At 35.9% G+C, this 14,711-nt stretch overlaps 1 protein-coding gene across 1 annotated transcript in view; it reads left to right on the top strand.

The window, feature by feature from the left end:
* SEMA5A (semaphorin 5A) overlaps window positions 1–14,711 on the top strand; it is a gene marked incomplete at its 3' end in the record, with an annotated part of 211,185 nt that overhangs the window by 27,919 nt on the left and 168,555 nt on the right. The window contains exon 3 of the mRNA XM_084217356.1: window positions 1,510–1,555. Coding sequence (XP_084073482.1) covers window positions 1,510–1,555 — 46 coding nt within the window. The remainder of the gene's footprint in view (window positions 1–1,509; window positions 1,556–14,711) is intronic.

Genomic DNA, 14,711 nt, shown 5'->3' with positions numbered 1-14,711 from the left:
ACATGGATGGTTGCTCTTAATAACCCGCCTCCTGCATTTTGAATAATTCTCTTTAGCAATACTCGTAGGAAAGACTAGTGACATGGTTCCTGTACAGCCACAATTTAAGTAGACCATACATGTACCAGAGTCAATAAATAAATACTCATAGCTGTTTCTGAGAGTCCATAAATAAAGATAGCCATGATGGCCACGGTGGTTGTCTTTCTGAATTAGACGCAATTTGGTTTTTCTCCTCTTCCCTACCCTGCTGTCTCATTAAAAAAAAATAAAAAAATTAAGATGTAAACTACAGGTTCTGACCATCTGTGCCTGTTAACAATACCTCATACCTCTTTGGAAAGAATTAGAATTATTATCTTAAAAAATTTGGCCTAATTTTAATTTTGATTACATGCCTATAAATTACATGGATTTAATATTGCAGATAATTCATGAGTTTTGCAAATATTTAAAGTTCAAGTTTTAATTCACTCATCTCTGTATGATCTGGGGTTTTGTTTTAAGGGAATTTTTAAAAATCCTATCAATTGGTGTTACATATTTTGTTATGAATAAATTAGGATGGAAGTAATTTATATTATTATTTAAAAATACTTTTTATTTTCATCTCTAAAACATTATCACTCTGTAGTAGCATTGGAAAATTATAATTATTTTAAATAAGGTAACAGGCAAAAGAGGGGTATCACTTCTGTGAAGATGCAATGGAAAAAATGAATAATGAAAAGAAGAAGAAGAAGAGGTGTGATAAGAACTAAGAAAGAAAGAAAATAATGTCAGAGGAGGAATAGTTCTTGCTTGTGGTTTGCCTGGACCCCTCCCAAGGTCTGTAGGTGCAGTGATGCTGCTGTAGAGAAAAGGCAGAGTGAGAAATATTTTTGCAATAGATGTGCAGGCTTTTGAAATCTGTGCTTGGTTGGTTTGTGTGCAGCTCCTGCTGTCTGTGGGAAAGCATTCCAAGGCTTTGGAGAAATTAGGCCACATAGGGCAAGACTTTGCTCCAAATTGTGAAAACTCAGGGACATATACAGATTTGCCATCATACAGGGACACTGTGCTTCAAACTTTATATACATGTGGCTGAGCTAATTGCATGAGGTTCCCATCTTTGTGAGCTTTAATCTGCCTGTCCATGCATTCTGATGGAGCCATCCAGCAGTGGTGACATGGATCTGCCAAACCTCTGAGTATTTCTTCCCATTGATTCTAAAGGAAGCAATGAATCAGATGTACATGCATGCAGTATAAATATCTACATCATTCATGTTCAGCCAGACCTTCAGACTAAAAATCTGTTTTAGAAATTAACTTAGTCCTTATCCCAAAGGGCTGCATATTAAGATAGCCTCTGAAAGAACCTAAAGCCCTGAATACCTGTAACTTCTAAATTTTTTCTGCCTTTATAGTAATTAATTATGTTTTTTATTTAAACAGTGGGAATATTTGGGTTTTTTGCTGAAACGTTAGTAACAATTCATTTTTATCTGCTATTTTTTTTAACCCCAGAAACTACCTCTTCAGATTGAAGCTTGAGGATCTCTCTCTAATACAGGTATGTTTTGTTTCTGTTTCCTTAATTCCTCTGCAAGATGAAGGTAACCAGATGTTTTAAAGCAGATAATCAAGATATTCATAAGCTTCATAGCTACACATAAATATGCATCTGTTTTTGTCCTTTTTCTGGCCCCTTATTATATAAGTCCTATTATCCCTTTTAATTCCAGATTAGCCTTTGTCCCAGGCCATACAGATCTGATGTTGCCTTACTCTGATGTGGTTTTGTTAGAATGGATTTTCATAGTATTAATTAATGCAATTTAAAATTAACTACCTTTAGGTTCAGTACTGTCCCTATTAATTCATGAAGTAATACTATACAGCTGAGTACAGAAAAGTAAAATGCTTTCAGGGAAGGCTGTCCTTGTGATTTGTAAAACAACTTGTGTATGTTTTAATTAGATTTTCCTATTTTATTTGCCTTTATAGAAACAAGATCTGATGTTAGCTTATATTTAATCAAAATTGCAATATTAATAAATATTCAGTTTTGTTGTTGGTGTTTAAAGCTGTGACACACCAAGCACTTATAATATTCAGAATCTGGGCTGTCTACTTTCATCTTCTGTGCCATGTTCAATATCCTGACAAATAATTTAAGTCCTAAAGATTCTTGTTGAGAGGCTGCACTAAGAGGTGCTGTTGTAGTTTATGCTGCAAATTCATAGATTGAAGTTCATGGCTTTCCCTTGTTAGGACATATATCAGTAGGCTGAATTCATTAATGAGGGAGAAATCTGTAAATTACAGAGATTTAAAATTGTGCTGATTCAACCAGACCCCTTCTCACTCCAATCAGAAAAAATTACAAACTGAGCATGGAAATCATACTGCTGATGTTATGGCAGGTTGCTGGGTTTCAGTCTTATGCCTTTAAACAGGCTTCTCAAGTTGACTTTTGGTAAAGTTTCTTATTTTATCTTCAATATTGTAGCACCACTTGTTTGCCTCACTGTCTTCTGACATTCTTCAACAAATCTTTAGAAAACTTGTGTTTCTAAATCAAAAGGGTTCTCTTTTTTTTTTAATCTTTCACCAGCATATCTTTACTATCTCTACCCTACACCTAGTATTCAATTTCTCCCCCTTATTTTCAGGCCTACCGTTATTACTCCATATTTTTTCTTCCCAGATCTTAACTTCCTTTTCTTTCCTTCTACTTCACTTCTAATTCTGTTAGAGTGCCTCAGGACAGCCATTATCCAAATCAGCTGTGAGGTGACTGAAGCCTTTGTTTTAATTTGCAGGGTGAATTATTTAGGATTTCGATTTCCAAACTAGCTAAACAACAGGTCCTGTCTTTTAATCTGGTATTATGGTTAAAATAGACAGGAACAAAAGTGGGAAGCAATGCAAAAGCTGTATGAAATCCTAGCAGAACAGAATGATGGAATTTCAGGGGAAAAATACATCTTGTTGTGGTTTAACTTGTTGATACTTTATGTGCTAGTTAGCATTTGTTTGGCAAGGCACTGAGCACTTTGACATTTCATGTATGAACATAAGAAATTTTCTTTTAATATTTATTTTTCTTCACGCAGTTTTTGTCATAGTAATAATCTAAAAGAGTCTCATTTAATCCTACTTATGTTGCTTGCTTTGATTTTTTTTTTTTTTTTTTTTTTAATCATGAGCCAGCTCATTTAAAAACATGCAGACATTTCACAAGCTAATAAGCCATGTTTCCACATCTGGAAAAAGGGCACACAGTGTACTGCTAGCTATGAGAGGCTTTCAGCATAGCTCAATAACAAGACAAAAAAAAGCTAGAAATAAGGCAATCCATATACCTGTTTAATTATCTTAGAAAGTTGCTCAAGCTGTAGTTTTGCTATTGTGTTTGGGAATCAGGAGAAAAATTACTGACTTTTTCTCTTGCACAGCAAGTACTTCCAACATGGAAGCAAATTGGAACAATTTGCATCCTACTTATCTGCAGTTTTCAATTAGACCTTTATAACTTTATTTCCTTACCATTGTCACTTTGCTTTGGTTTTTTTTTTTTTTTTTTATAATAGCTATATCATCAGTTGAATCTTTCTTATTGTACTTTTCTCTCTGGAAAACAAAGGGAATGCCTCAAACTAAATTTTGATTATTGACGCACATCAGTTATTTTTGTCCAAGTTCATTTCCTCATCTGTCATGCCTAGCTGTCTGTTGGAATGTATTAGTTTGTGCACACGCCGCCACTGGGAAGACAATAGGCTTTATGTTACATGTAATAAACTGCAACAGTAATAATTTCATATTTATAGCAAAAGCATATTTGAAATTTTTTTTTTACAAATTTCTCTGCGTTTTTTGAAAGATAGACATTTTATAAACAAAGTGTTCTTTTGGAGCATCTTCAGACTTTGCAAGATTACCAGATATTGTTTTCTAATAGTAAAGCTTTCTAAAAGGGAATACATTAAATAATAACTTTGCAAACTTTTTCAAAAATTTCTTTGGGCCAAAAGATGTGTATGTCCTGTCTTTACAAGTGTATTCCTGGGAAATAGTTTGTAAACACAAGATAATCTTCCTTGGAAAAAACAAAAACCCAAACCCAAAACCAGACATCCATTTGAAATTCAAGTTGTCACTAAAAAAAGGCAGAACATCTATTAAAAGGGTCCTGTTTCCACCAGTTTAGTGGAAGTTAATCCCTTGTAAAAGTGGGGTTAGTGTGCATCCAGAGTACATCAGACAGGATGTGCATTTAAACATGAGCTGGCACTGTGCGCTGAGACATCGCCGCCCATTGTGGGTGCATCAAAGTTGTCATCCCACATGTCATGGTTCTCTGCTCTGTGCTTTATAGGAAGAGCATGTTGTTTGAATAAGCAAGTTTCATATGATAATATCTTTAGCAAACCAGTATTTGATGTATCTCAGCAATTTTCTTTGTGCAGAAGAATAAAGAAAAATAGAGCAAGTGAAAGCCTTTTAAGCTCTTGACGGAGAAGCCTAAGAGTCAAATTGTTCAAAGCTGCCTGTTGGAACAATGCATGTATAATGATTATGGATTAGGGAAGAAGCACTCTGTGGGGTTGTAGAAGGGCAAATATTTTATCTCTCTGCAGCAACAGCAGGCTCACAGAGAGAGAAGGCCTGACTCTGCATGGATTTGTTTTGTGAGCTTTGCTTTGTTATTGCTCACCTCAAGTAACAGTGGAATGATCCATAAAAACATTGGCCAAGATGAAAGCTAGATTCCTGAAAACTCTGTTATATTTATTAAAATATAAAAGCAGAAATCTAAGTAGTAGTTTTTAAATGGGTAAATTTGTTTCGAAAATGTACTTTAAAAACCATGACATCTAGGAAAGGTCAGCATTAATAGTGGGGCTTTGACATTATGTGGTGGGTGGCTGTCTCAAGTGTCTGTTCTCAGCTTTTCTTTTTTTTTCAATTTTTTGAAAATGAGAGCTTCAAAATTCAAACCTTTATTTGTGTCTACCTACATGACAATTTTTTTGATGTGTCTGTAAAGAATAAAAAGCTAATACATGCTGGTTTAAAAAAGTCTTTATGCTATAGTTGCCATAAACAATATAAGCCAGCCAGCATAATCTTTTCACAAACATACAAAGTGTGCATCTTTTCTTCTACCATAAGGTGAACTTCTTTAGAAACTCAGGTCATTAAGGCATTTATAGGGCACATGCTTGAGTTTGCCTTTCTCATTTAAATGTTCCATCTATGAAGTCTGTTTGCTATTTGAGATGCCCAGAAGGTTGAATATGAGCCTGTTCCACCTGCTTCTGTATTTACATAGCTCACCACAGGTCTTATTCTCATTCAAAACCTTCACAACTTTCAGTTAGAGCAAAACACACCTCAGACTCCACTTTTAAACGCAATTTTAGCCCATTTTGGCTGCAAGATTTAAATTAAATCTTTATACAGGCTAAGAAGATCATAGTTTTGTTTTTATGTGTGTTATGCAAGTTTACATTCTGGAATCTTGAGGATTTTGGTTTATAGATGAGTTGTATATATGTATTTATACATGCACATGTATTAGCAAGGCATTCAAGGAATTAAAGGCAAGATTGGAACTATAAATTTTATGGAAAAGGAGCTACTTTGGAGAAAAAATTTTACCTAAGGGAATTCTTGCTCTAGTTTGCATGTGTAAAGAGTGTCTGAAATACATGTTACATGTGATAGTTCACTTTGATGAGAGACATTAATGGTCAGATGGTAGGCTAAATAATGAGTTAAGTAAATTATACTATTTTTTGAGTATATATTTTGTGTGTACCTCTGAAAAATAAAGAGGGAATTTGATTCTATGATTGAGGTTTTTTAAAAATTCATATGTATAACCTGAAAAGCTTTTTCAGACTTTCCCTGAATTTTAATACAGAGTATCATTTTTAAAAAAAATTAATTCAAAATATTTTTTAAATAAATCAAATCCTCAGCAGGGTTGTAATTTCATTTTGAAAATAACAATTGTTTGCTATTGTTATAAACAGGGGTTACTATAGCTTTTGTGAGAAGCCTTCATAACCATAGTTTGTCTTTGGTTAAGGTGGTGCTAGCCAAGTCTATAAAAAAATGGAGGCACAAATCACTCAAACTCTCCCTACAGTTAATTTTTGGGTCAGTGCTCTTGAGTTCCCTTTGCTATGAACAAAATGAAAAGTTGTAAGTAGTTATGTAGGATCAAATCTTTACTTTATGCTCATGATAAACACTCGTAGTGATAATCAACAATGTCAGAGATAAAGGGAATGAAGCTTTAATATTTTAACCTCAAGTTTTTCAGGTCAGTAAACAAACAGAATCCTTAAAACGCTGCTTAATTATTTTTCTAAAAATTTTGTTTAATGTTTTTCAATCCATGTATTGTATGTTGTATTTTGCTTACAGTCACTATTTGTGTAACAGATGCCTGATTTGTGAAATACATAAAGGAAACCTGATGAATCATAATTTTATTTTGGGGTGAAGCAACTGTGCTGAAAGGGAAATGCGAAATATTTTCTCTGATATCACACTTTAAGGCATAAGGGACCTCAAGTAAGGATGTTCTAAACTGATGACAGTCATAGTTTGGCAATATTGAAATGCCAAGAAGACTGAGATTTAACATTCTGTTTGAGTGTCTAACCAGGAGAAAAACAGACAAAACAAATGAAAAAGACTCTCTTGGGTTCTTCTGTGCCTGGTATCTATTTAGGGGTGAGAGGAATAGAGAGCATTCCTCCCTATTACAGGTACAATTTCTCTCTTTTTTATGTGAAGGTAGCATCAGTCACCAAAATACTGTTTCTTCTTAGGCCCTTTACATTTGTGTTTGGACACACAATGGATAAGCAGAGTGTATAAGTTAGTGTTATTTGGCTGCTGTTCCATGTTCCTCAAAAGGCTGGAAGTGAATGGAGCAACTTGTGCTTATAAACGTTTCCAAAGAAGACTGAAGTGATCAAATCACAGAGAGTGACCAAAAAATAATAGAGCTGGTGCAAATGTCTTTTTTGGTGCTAGGGATGAGCAGTATGTGCAGAGCTATTTGGACTGTTGCCTTTTGTCTAAATTGGCACTGAGAGCAGAGTTTATAAAAGAAAAAATTTGAGAAAAGGCAAAGGGTGGTACATCTACATATCACAATGCCACTGCTGTCAAGTACCTTTTCCTCTTGTTGGTACCTTTCTGGTGGCAGAGTGTTGGATTTGATTGTACAATAAGTGCACAGATAATTAAATTAGAGTATTGGAAATTAAAAGAAGCTTTATAAGTTTTTGTGAAGCCAGAGCTAGTCCTTTGTAGCAGCTATAGATGGACTTGGTGGCTAGTGTATTCCAGTTCTTTTTCTGTGATCCCAATAGCATTGTCATTATCTTGTTTTCTGCTTGCATAACAATAGTTACTGACCAAATGTAAAACTTCATCGAAACCAGAAAAGGATGAATTCAGCTAGCAGTGGGTAATTTCACATATCTAATCTTTACCCAAATGACCTCTTTTATATGCAGCTGAAAGCTAGATAAAGCATGTTAGATCCTAAACCTAGATAAAACCTGTTAGATCACACAAATCCTGATATTCCCTTTACAACATATTTCTGCAGAAATCAGTTACCAGCAGGCAGTGCTTAATTTCTGATAAAAATTTTTTTCTGGAAACAGTTATTGAAACAGCTGGTGCTCTTAGCTTCACCTCTATATTAGTCAGAGGATGGCTACTGTTCCAAAAGCATTTCGGTTGTATTTGGCCAAGTACTGATTCACTCTGCATTCTGAATTTTCTATCCATGTGTGGGATTTTTCATCTGCAGAGGTGTGGTTACGTATATGAGCTAATTGTTTAAGGCTTTTTTCCTCTGTGTGATGTTTTAAGTTCATATGCAGACCCACACTAAAAAACTATAGAGAGGGCATGCAGGGCAGCCAACTGGATGTGTTACTCTTCTGCTCATTTCTGCTTGTTATTCATTTACACTTGGCTTCTACAAAATTGGAGGGGTTTACTCTCCAGAATTTGTGATTTCCTACCCTTCAGTAGAGTAGAAATTTGTCATGTAAATTTAAAAAGCGTCGAACTGAAGAAAAAGAGTGCTGGCAAATTGGCAGGGCTTTGCTGCTGCTTTGGCTTATCTGCATGTGTTAGTATTTTCAGAGATGGAAGAAAAGAGTAGGGAAAGAAAACCAGGCAGAGATGTAATTCTTCTTTTATTGCTATATCTGTCATTGTTTTGTGCCAGTACTAAAATACGTGTGCAAGTGTATTCCTAGACAAATGAGTCCATTTAGCCAAGACGCTCAGGTTTTTTTATTCTTTTTTTTTTTCCTTACCTCTGGTTGTTAGGCTGCATTTCTTGTATGTTTACAGTAATCTTCTGTTCTGGTTTTGTGGTAAAGAAGCAAAATAGGTACTAAAGATTTTTCCCTTGCACTGGAGTTGAGCTCCTGTTTTCTTTAGGTATTAAAAAATTGTGGGTTTGTTTTTGCGTATTTTTTCTTTCCTTTGTTTGGTTTTTTAAAAGAGAAAGGGGAAGCCTGGATCTCCTGATGATATAATATGAGGACATTTGTGCTCTTGACAAACAGAGGTGATATCAAAAAGTATGTGTGTACATTTTAAAGCTTATACTCCTGAAACAGCTGATTTGGATTTTATAGAGGAATAATTTCATCCTTCCTGATACTTTTCCCTGATATTATCTATGGTGGTCAGCCACACTGCATTACATGCACGAAAGGTAATTGTGGAAATGTCTTTTTCTCAGAAGGTGACACTTGTTCATGTTTTCACTTAAACTATAAATCATTACAATCACACAAGAGTAATCACCAAGTAGAATCTGTTTGAAAATAAATCAGGCTGCTGCTTTCCAAATCTTTGGACTGTATACAACCCTGGCATGCTTCAGCTAATTCTGGGCTCAAACAGCATCCTGTGTCAACAGGGTGATATTTATGGAGGGACACAAGCTCTCTTTGACTATCAGCCTCTTTCAGTGTCACCTCTATACTGAGAAAGTTCAGAAATTTTAGGAAACTGTATAAAATGAGAGCAGAAAAACAAATATAGAGACTAAAGGCAGATTGCCTCAATTCTTATGTTGTCTGGTCAGGTGGAGAATTTGCCACAAGCAGTTGCTGATGGAGACTTCCAGGTCTTTGGCAACTGGATGCTGCAGTGCTGAGCAATTTAGAAAAGAAATGGCATATGCAATATGCTCTGAAAGACAGGATATCTGTAACAGAGTGTCTGCAAACATGTTTATTGATTTTTGCTTACAGACCATGATAGCTCCTGATTCGGAGCTTCATTGTGTGTTCTGGCCTGTAACAATTAATCAGAGTTCCAACCACAGTTTGTATGCCGCGCATATTCAAAGAGCAGGCTTAAAGACACAATTTTTCAGCCACAGGGGGAATTGTCTTTTGCAGTACTGCAGAGATCCACTCAACAGTTCTGCAAGGTTAGGTGGGATAGGGCATAGATGCTTTTGGGTAATGCTACAGAGAGGAGATGAGTTCATCTTACCCCTGCGTGTTAGTGGTCATCAGTACTTGGCATAAAGGCATTGTTTGGTCTCTAGTGTCTCCTGCAATTGGTTGTTGAAATAAAAAAGAAAAAGATAAAATTTAGAAGACTAACATTTAAACCTTGAGTAATAGAAAAATGGTGGAGCAGCCTCATGTTCCCTTGCCACAGGGCAGAAAAATTTCATATACACATCTTGATCCTCATCTCTAAGGAGCCTTTGACTTTAAAGGATGCATCCAACTGCTGAACTATGGGAAGAACTGGCAGTTTCCATAAGGGAAAAGCTTCTGTTCCCTTCATTCCTCATGAAGAGGTGCAAATATTTGCAAAGTTAGGAGACAAGTTTTTTGCTGCTACAGTTAAGGAGAACTCAGGATTTTTAAACTTTTAAGGAAAGAAAGCAGCCCTACCGAGGCTGAGAGACATGGACACTTGTTGCTATAGCTTAGGTAGAAGGACGGATTTGAGGAGCTTGCAACCAGAATGTTGGCTGGTGAGGATTCCATGCAGGAATGTGTGGGAGGGAGGGGTCTACTCTCCTGGATGGTTCAGGGCACAAAGAGAAAGTTGCTTCCAGTGTGTTGCTAGCCTGGTCAACACTACTCAGCCCAATTTATGAGGTGGGTTGTTGCTCCTAAATGTTTGAGAGACACTGCTTAGTTGTAGCATAGGAAGCTAGACCTGTTCTGAATTGAGATCGAAAGTTGTTTTACTCTGATAGGCTTATCCAATATTTTGAGGCATCTTTTGCCCTCATTTTCCTTATCCTTATTCTTCTGCTGGCTTTTCCTTACCCCTATTTTAGTTCTCTTCTGCTTTGATGTGTATTGTTTTACCCATCCCAGATGGTACCTCACTATGATGCTTCTGCTGTCCAGTCTGGGAGTGATAGATCATGTCAAACTATGGAAATCAATCAATTGATTAAAATTGAAAGCTAAATGTCCTTTAAATATCTGGGTTTAGACACATATATGAGATTTTTGTATTAAATTTTTTTGTTTAGTTGTAATTTTGAATTTATTTGAAGGCAGGCAAATCTAGACCCCCACAGACCACAAGCAATTCCCAAATGCTCAGTGGAACAAATTGCCCTCTAAAGGTGATAATCTTACCCATAAAGCTATTAAGAGAAATAATGTCATTGTTTATGATGTCAGTATTTTACTTAAAGTTTGCCTGCCTTCAAATCATGGTGCTTTTAGGTGTTTGTCCTCAAATGGAGCTAGGAATCTGAGCTTAGATGTTTAGACTCTCTGTCTGGTGGATGGGGATAGCTCTACACCCAAGCACAGGATCCACTGATATCTGAGTTCTGAACTTTCTGGTGCTCTTGAGGAAGAATGTTGAGTGCACAGGGAAGAGTAAATGAATAAATGCCACCTTTTTGAATAAATGCCACCTTTTTTTTTTTTTTGGTTAAGCATATCTATTGAATTTGACAATAAGACATTTTTTCTATATCACACATATGCAACAGGCTTCCATTGTGAGTAAATAGTATGCAAAAAATGTGTGTCAAGCTCTTTCTGTCATGGTTTCTGAACTCTGCAAACAATGTGAACTTGAAGACTGTGTGACCACTATTGTACATTCTTAAGCAAGGGTGAATCGAATATGGGCTGATCTATTGCAGAGTTAAGTTAGTTGTAGGTTTATGTCCTGTATATTTGGGTTTTTTCTCTTTTTTATTTTTCCTCCCTGATTTTCATACTATCTTCTTCAGTCAGTACTTCTGAATTTTGTATGTTTGCTCTAGTGCCTGGGAAAACTTTATTTGCTTCTCCAAATCAGGCATGTAATGGTGGTTGGTATACTGCTTTTCCAAACAAATAATCAAAATACTGAAAGAAAAGAACAGACCATTACAAAGTTATGGAAAATTGAGAAATTACAGGGCTTGTACTTCAGCCTTTTCATATATATTTAGATATTTACAACAATTCAGATTTATAGAAGTAATGAAAACTAAATAGGTCAAAGGAAAAAAATAAAAATTGAGTTTTACTAGAGGTTAATATTTATACCTTCAGTTATGTCTATATTCAATTTTGAAAATTACCTCCTTGATGAAAACCTAGGGTTTTTTTCCCAGGGTATAGCTACCATTTTAGAAGTCAGAAATAGTCAGCCACAAAACTGTTCATGTTTTGGTTTAGGTTTTAAACTGTCTGATTCAGTTAGGTTTATTAAAAATCAAATGAAAGACCTGAGAAAATCTCAGAATTTCATATATATGTGGGTACCCAGGAAAAAGTAACCTTATGGAAATCACTTCTAGGAGAAACCAGTGACTGCCTCAGAAGCAAAACAAATTTCTGTTAATTATTAGTTAAAGAACAGCTTCATTGTGGCATTGGCCATTTTTATGTGCTATGTGATTCAGTTTCTTAATACTTTAGTTTCTCAATGAAAACTAAGGTGGGCATGAGTTTTCAGAATTTTGAAATCACCTTGGAGACAATTTGATTAATTAATAAATATTTCTAGAGGTAGGATGGAGATTAAGTTAAACGTTTTGCATTGTTTTGGAAAGAAAACCCACCAGATTTATACGTTTATATTTTTATTACTTTCTGAGCCTTTGAATTGAGCATTTTAAATTAAATATAGTGTCTGGTACATCTGTGTCACATTGGTTTCTGTTAATTGCATTTAAATATGAATGACAGAATGAATTGTTCTGAAGCCACATTGAGTGGAAAATGCAGTAGCTGCCCAGTATTTGTACACAGCATTGCTTCTAGGGTATGTGTCTGTGGGAGTCCTGCTCGTAAGGGTAATAGCTCAAAAGCTCCAAGCTTTGCCTAGCTATTTGGGCAATTCTGAGAGTGATTCTGTGCCTCCTCCCACTTATCTCAGGGACCTGAAATGATGAGAGATCAAACTCTTCTTACTTTTCCCCCACTTTGTTACTACGAGAACTATGAAATCAAGAGGAGAAACTTTGAGGGATGTGGAACTGTGCAAGCTCATCTGCTTGAATGCTCAGGCTTTTGCACACATTTTCCTTTCCATTGTTGAGATGAAACCTTTCTCAGGGAAACTCTGCGGCAGCAGCTCTCTGCCCACAGAGAGCAGGCAAAGACTTTCCCAGAAAAATCCTGGGAAGCTGTATAGAAGCTGTGGGAAACTTAGAGGAAAAGAATTCAAACAATTATTATCTCTCTTTCAGTAGCCATTTTTTATAGATATGGTTCTCTGGAGTGTGCTATTGATAGCCACCGATAGTGTGGGAGAGGTTTTCACTTTGAGACCAATCAGGTCCACCATTGTTTCTAAAAGAACTGTAGATTTCTAATAATAAAGTGTCTTTCATCCCTTCTGGATCATGGAGTCAATGCTAATTATTACCTGGCTGGGGGCCTCCTACCACAAAACTCTTGCTGACTCCTAGGTGCACGGTTATTTTTGTTACTCGGTAGAATTATGCATACTCTTTTTTTCCGAATACCTCGGCAATAAAAATGTCGGAATTAAAGTTTTATACTGTCAAATTCACACAAAACCTTTCACAGTGGCATTTTTTCTTACTTTAATTAGGCTAGGATTTATTAATGAAGCGTTTACAATATGTCAGGACAGGTCTGAAGAAAGAACAATTCTGTGTGTTCGTAGAAGATCAAAAATATGCCATCATATATTTATGAAGACTGCTCTAGGCATGATTCCATGGTCTTTTCTCACACATCTGACAGTGGTGTTACGTATAGAATATTGTGCTATTCAGCATGAGAAAATAAAGCTGAATGAGTTGTACTCGACAAAACTCTGCATATGCATTGACAAATTAAAGCTGAGTGGAGAATTTCACATGCTAATATATATGTAGACAAAATCCTTTGTAAACTGATGTGTTGTTTTGGTTTTTTTTGGCATAATATGGTCCATACTGAAAACAGCTAGGGTGTCAGGAGACCAGCATGGATGCACAATGAGTTTCCGACTAAGCTTAAGCAAAATAAAGAAATATTCTAGTGGTGGAAGGGACAGGTGACTAGGGAGGAATACAGAAATCCCAGTCCAAGCAGCCTTGGGTGGGATGAGGAAATCCAAAGCACATGTGCAGTTGAATCCCATGAGGGACGGGAAAAGCAACAAGAACTTTATTTTAAAAGAAATAAATCAGATAAGAGTCAGCTGCTTTTGTGTTTCCTCTTGGAGTTGTATTTAGATTATTATACTCTAGCTATCCCATAAAGAAGGCTGAGGAATAAATCTGAAACTTGGGAACTGATGCATGGAAAATCGTGTGCAAAAAAAATCTACAAAAGCAGGCTTACTGTGTAAACCAAGTATATTTTTCCACTAAAATTTGTAGTTTCATTGATTTTTCTGCTATATGCCCAGCCACAACACACAAAAGGAAGAATTGCTTTCTTTTTCAATTGTAGAGGAAAAAAAAAAATTCAGTCATTTTTATTTCTATAAAATTACATAGAAAATGTAAGAAGGCATTATTCATTGTACAATTGCTCTTTAATTAGTTGACCTTAAAGAATGATAAACCTCCCCAGGCGAATGTTGAAGAAATAATTTTATTTCCCTCACCAAAATTGCTGAAATTTCTGTGATGAAATAACTGGTAGCATGATGAAATGCTGGTTTGTAGTAGTTACATTCTCACTGGGACTTGCAAGTTCCAGAGAAGAGTAGCTGACAGGCTGGAACACAGGTAAAAATACATTCATTGGAAATTAATCCAATCAGACTAAAGCTCTATACATGCATTTTAGAGTTGGTGTAACATAGAAAGCTTACTCATAATGCTATGGAAGACCTGTCTCTGCTAATCACCTGCATGAACTGGGAAAGAAAATATATCCTGTAGCCTGAGAAATCATGCTAGGACAAACACATCTTGCAGATGGAGTTAGGGAGTTTCCAAGAGGGAAAGTTCAATGTTTACTGCAAGAAGTAAGCAAAAATGTGTTATGTTTTTATCTGTGAAGAATAAATAATATTTGCCAGACTTTTTTCAGAGCAGCAGGTATATGGGTGATGCAGAACATAACAGAAAGGATCATGATGTCCTTGCTGGGAGAACCAGCCATGCATAAACTCCCTGCTGATTCTAAACAGCCAGTTGAAGAAAAAGTGCCAGGAAACTGGAGATTACCTCTTCAGAAGAAAGAAAAAAACAAAACAAAAAACCCCCC

Source organism: Fringilla coelebs, assembly GCF_963513975.1.
Source record: "Fringilla coelebs genome assembly, chromosome: 1".
Classification (NCBI taxonomy): domain Eukaryota; kingdom Metazoa; phylum Chordata; class Aves; order Passeriformes; family Fringillidae; genus Fringilla; species Fringilla coelebs.
This window is presented reverse-complemented; position numbering and strand designations above follow the sequence as displayed.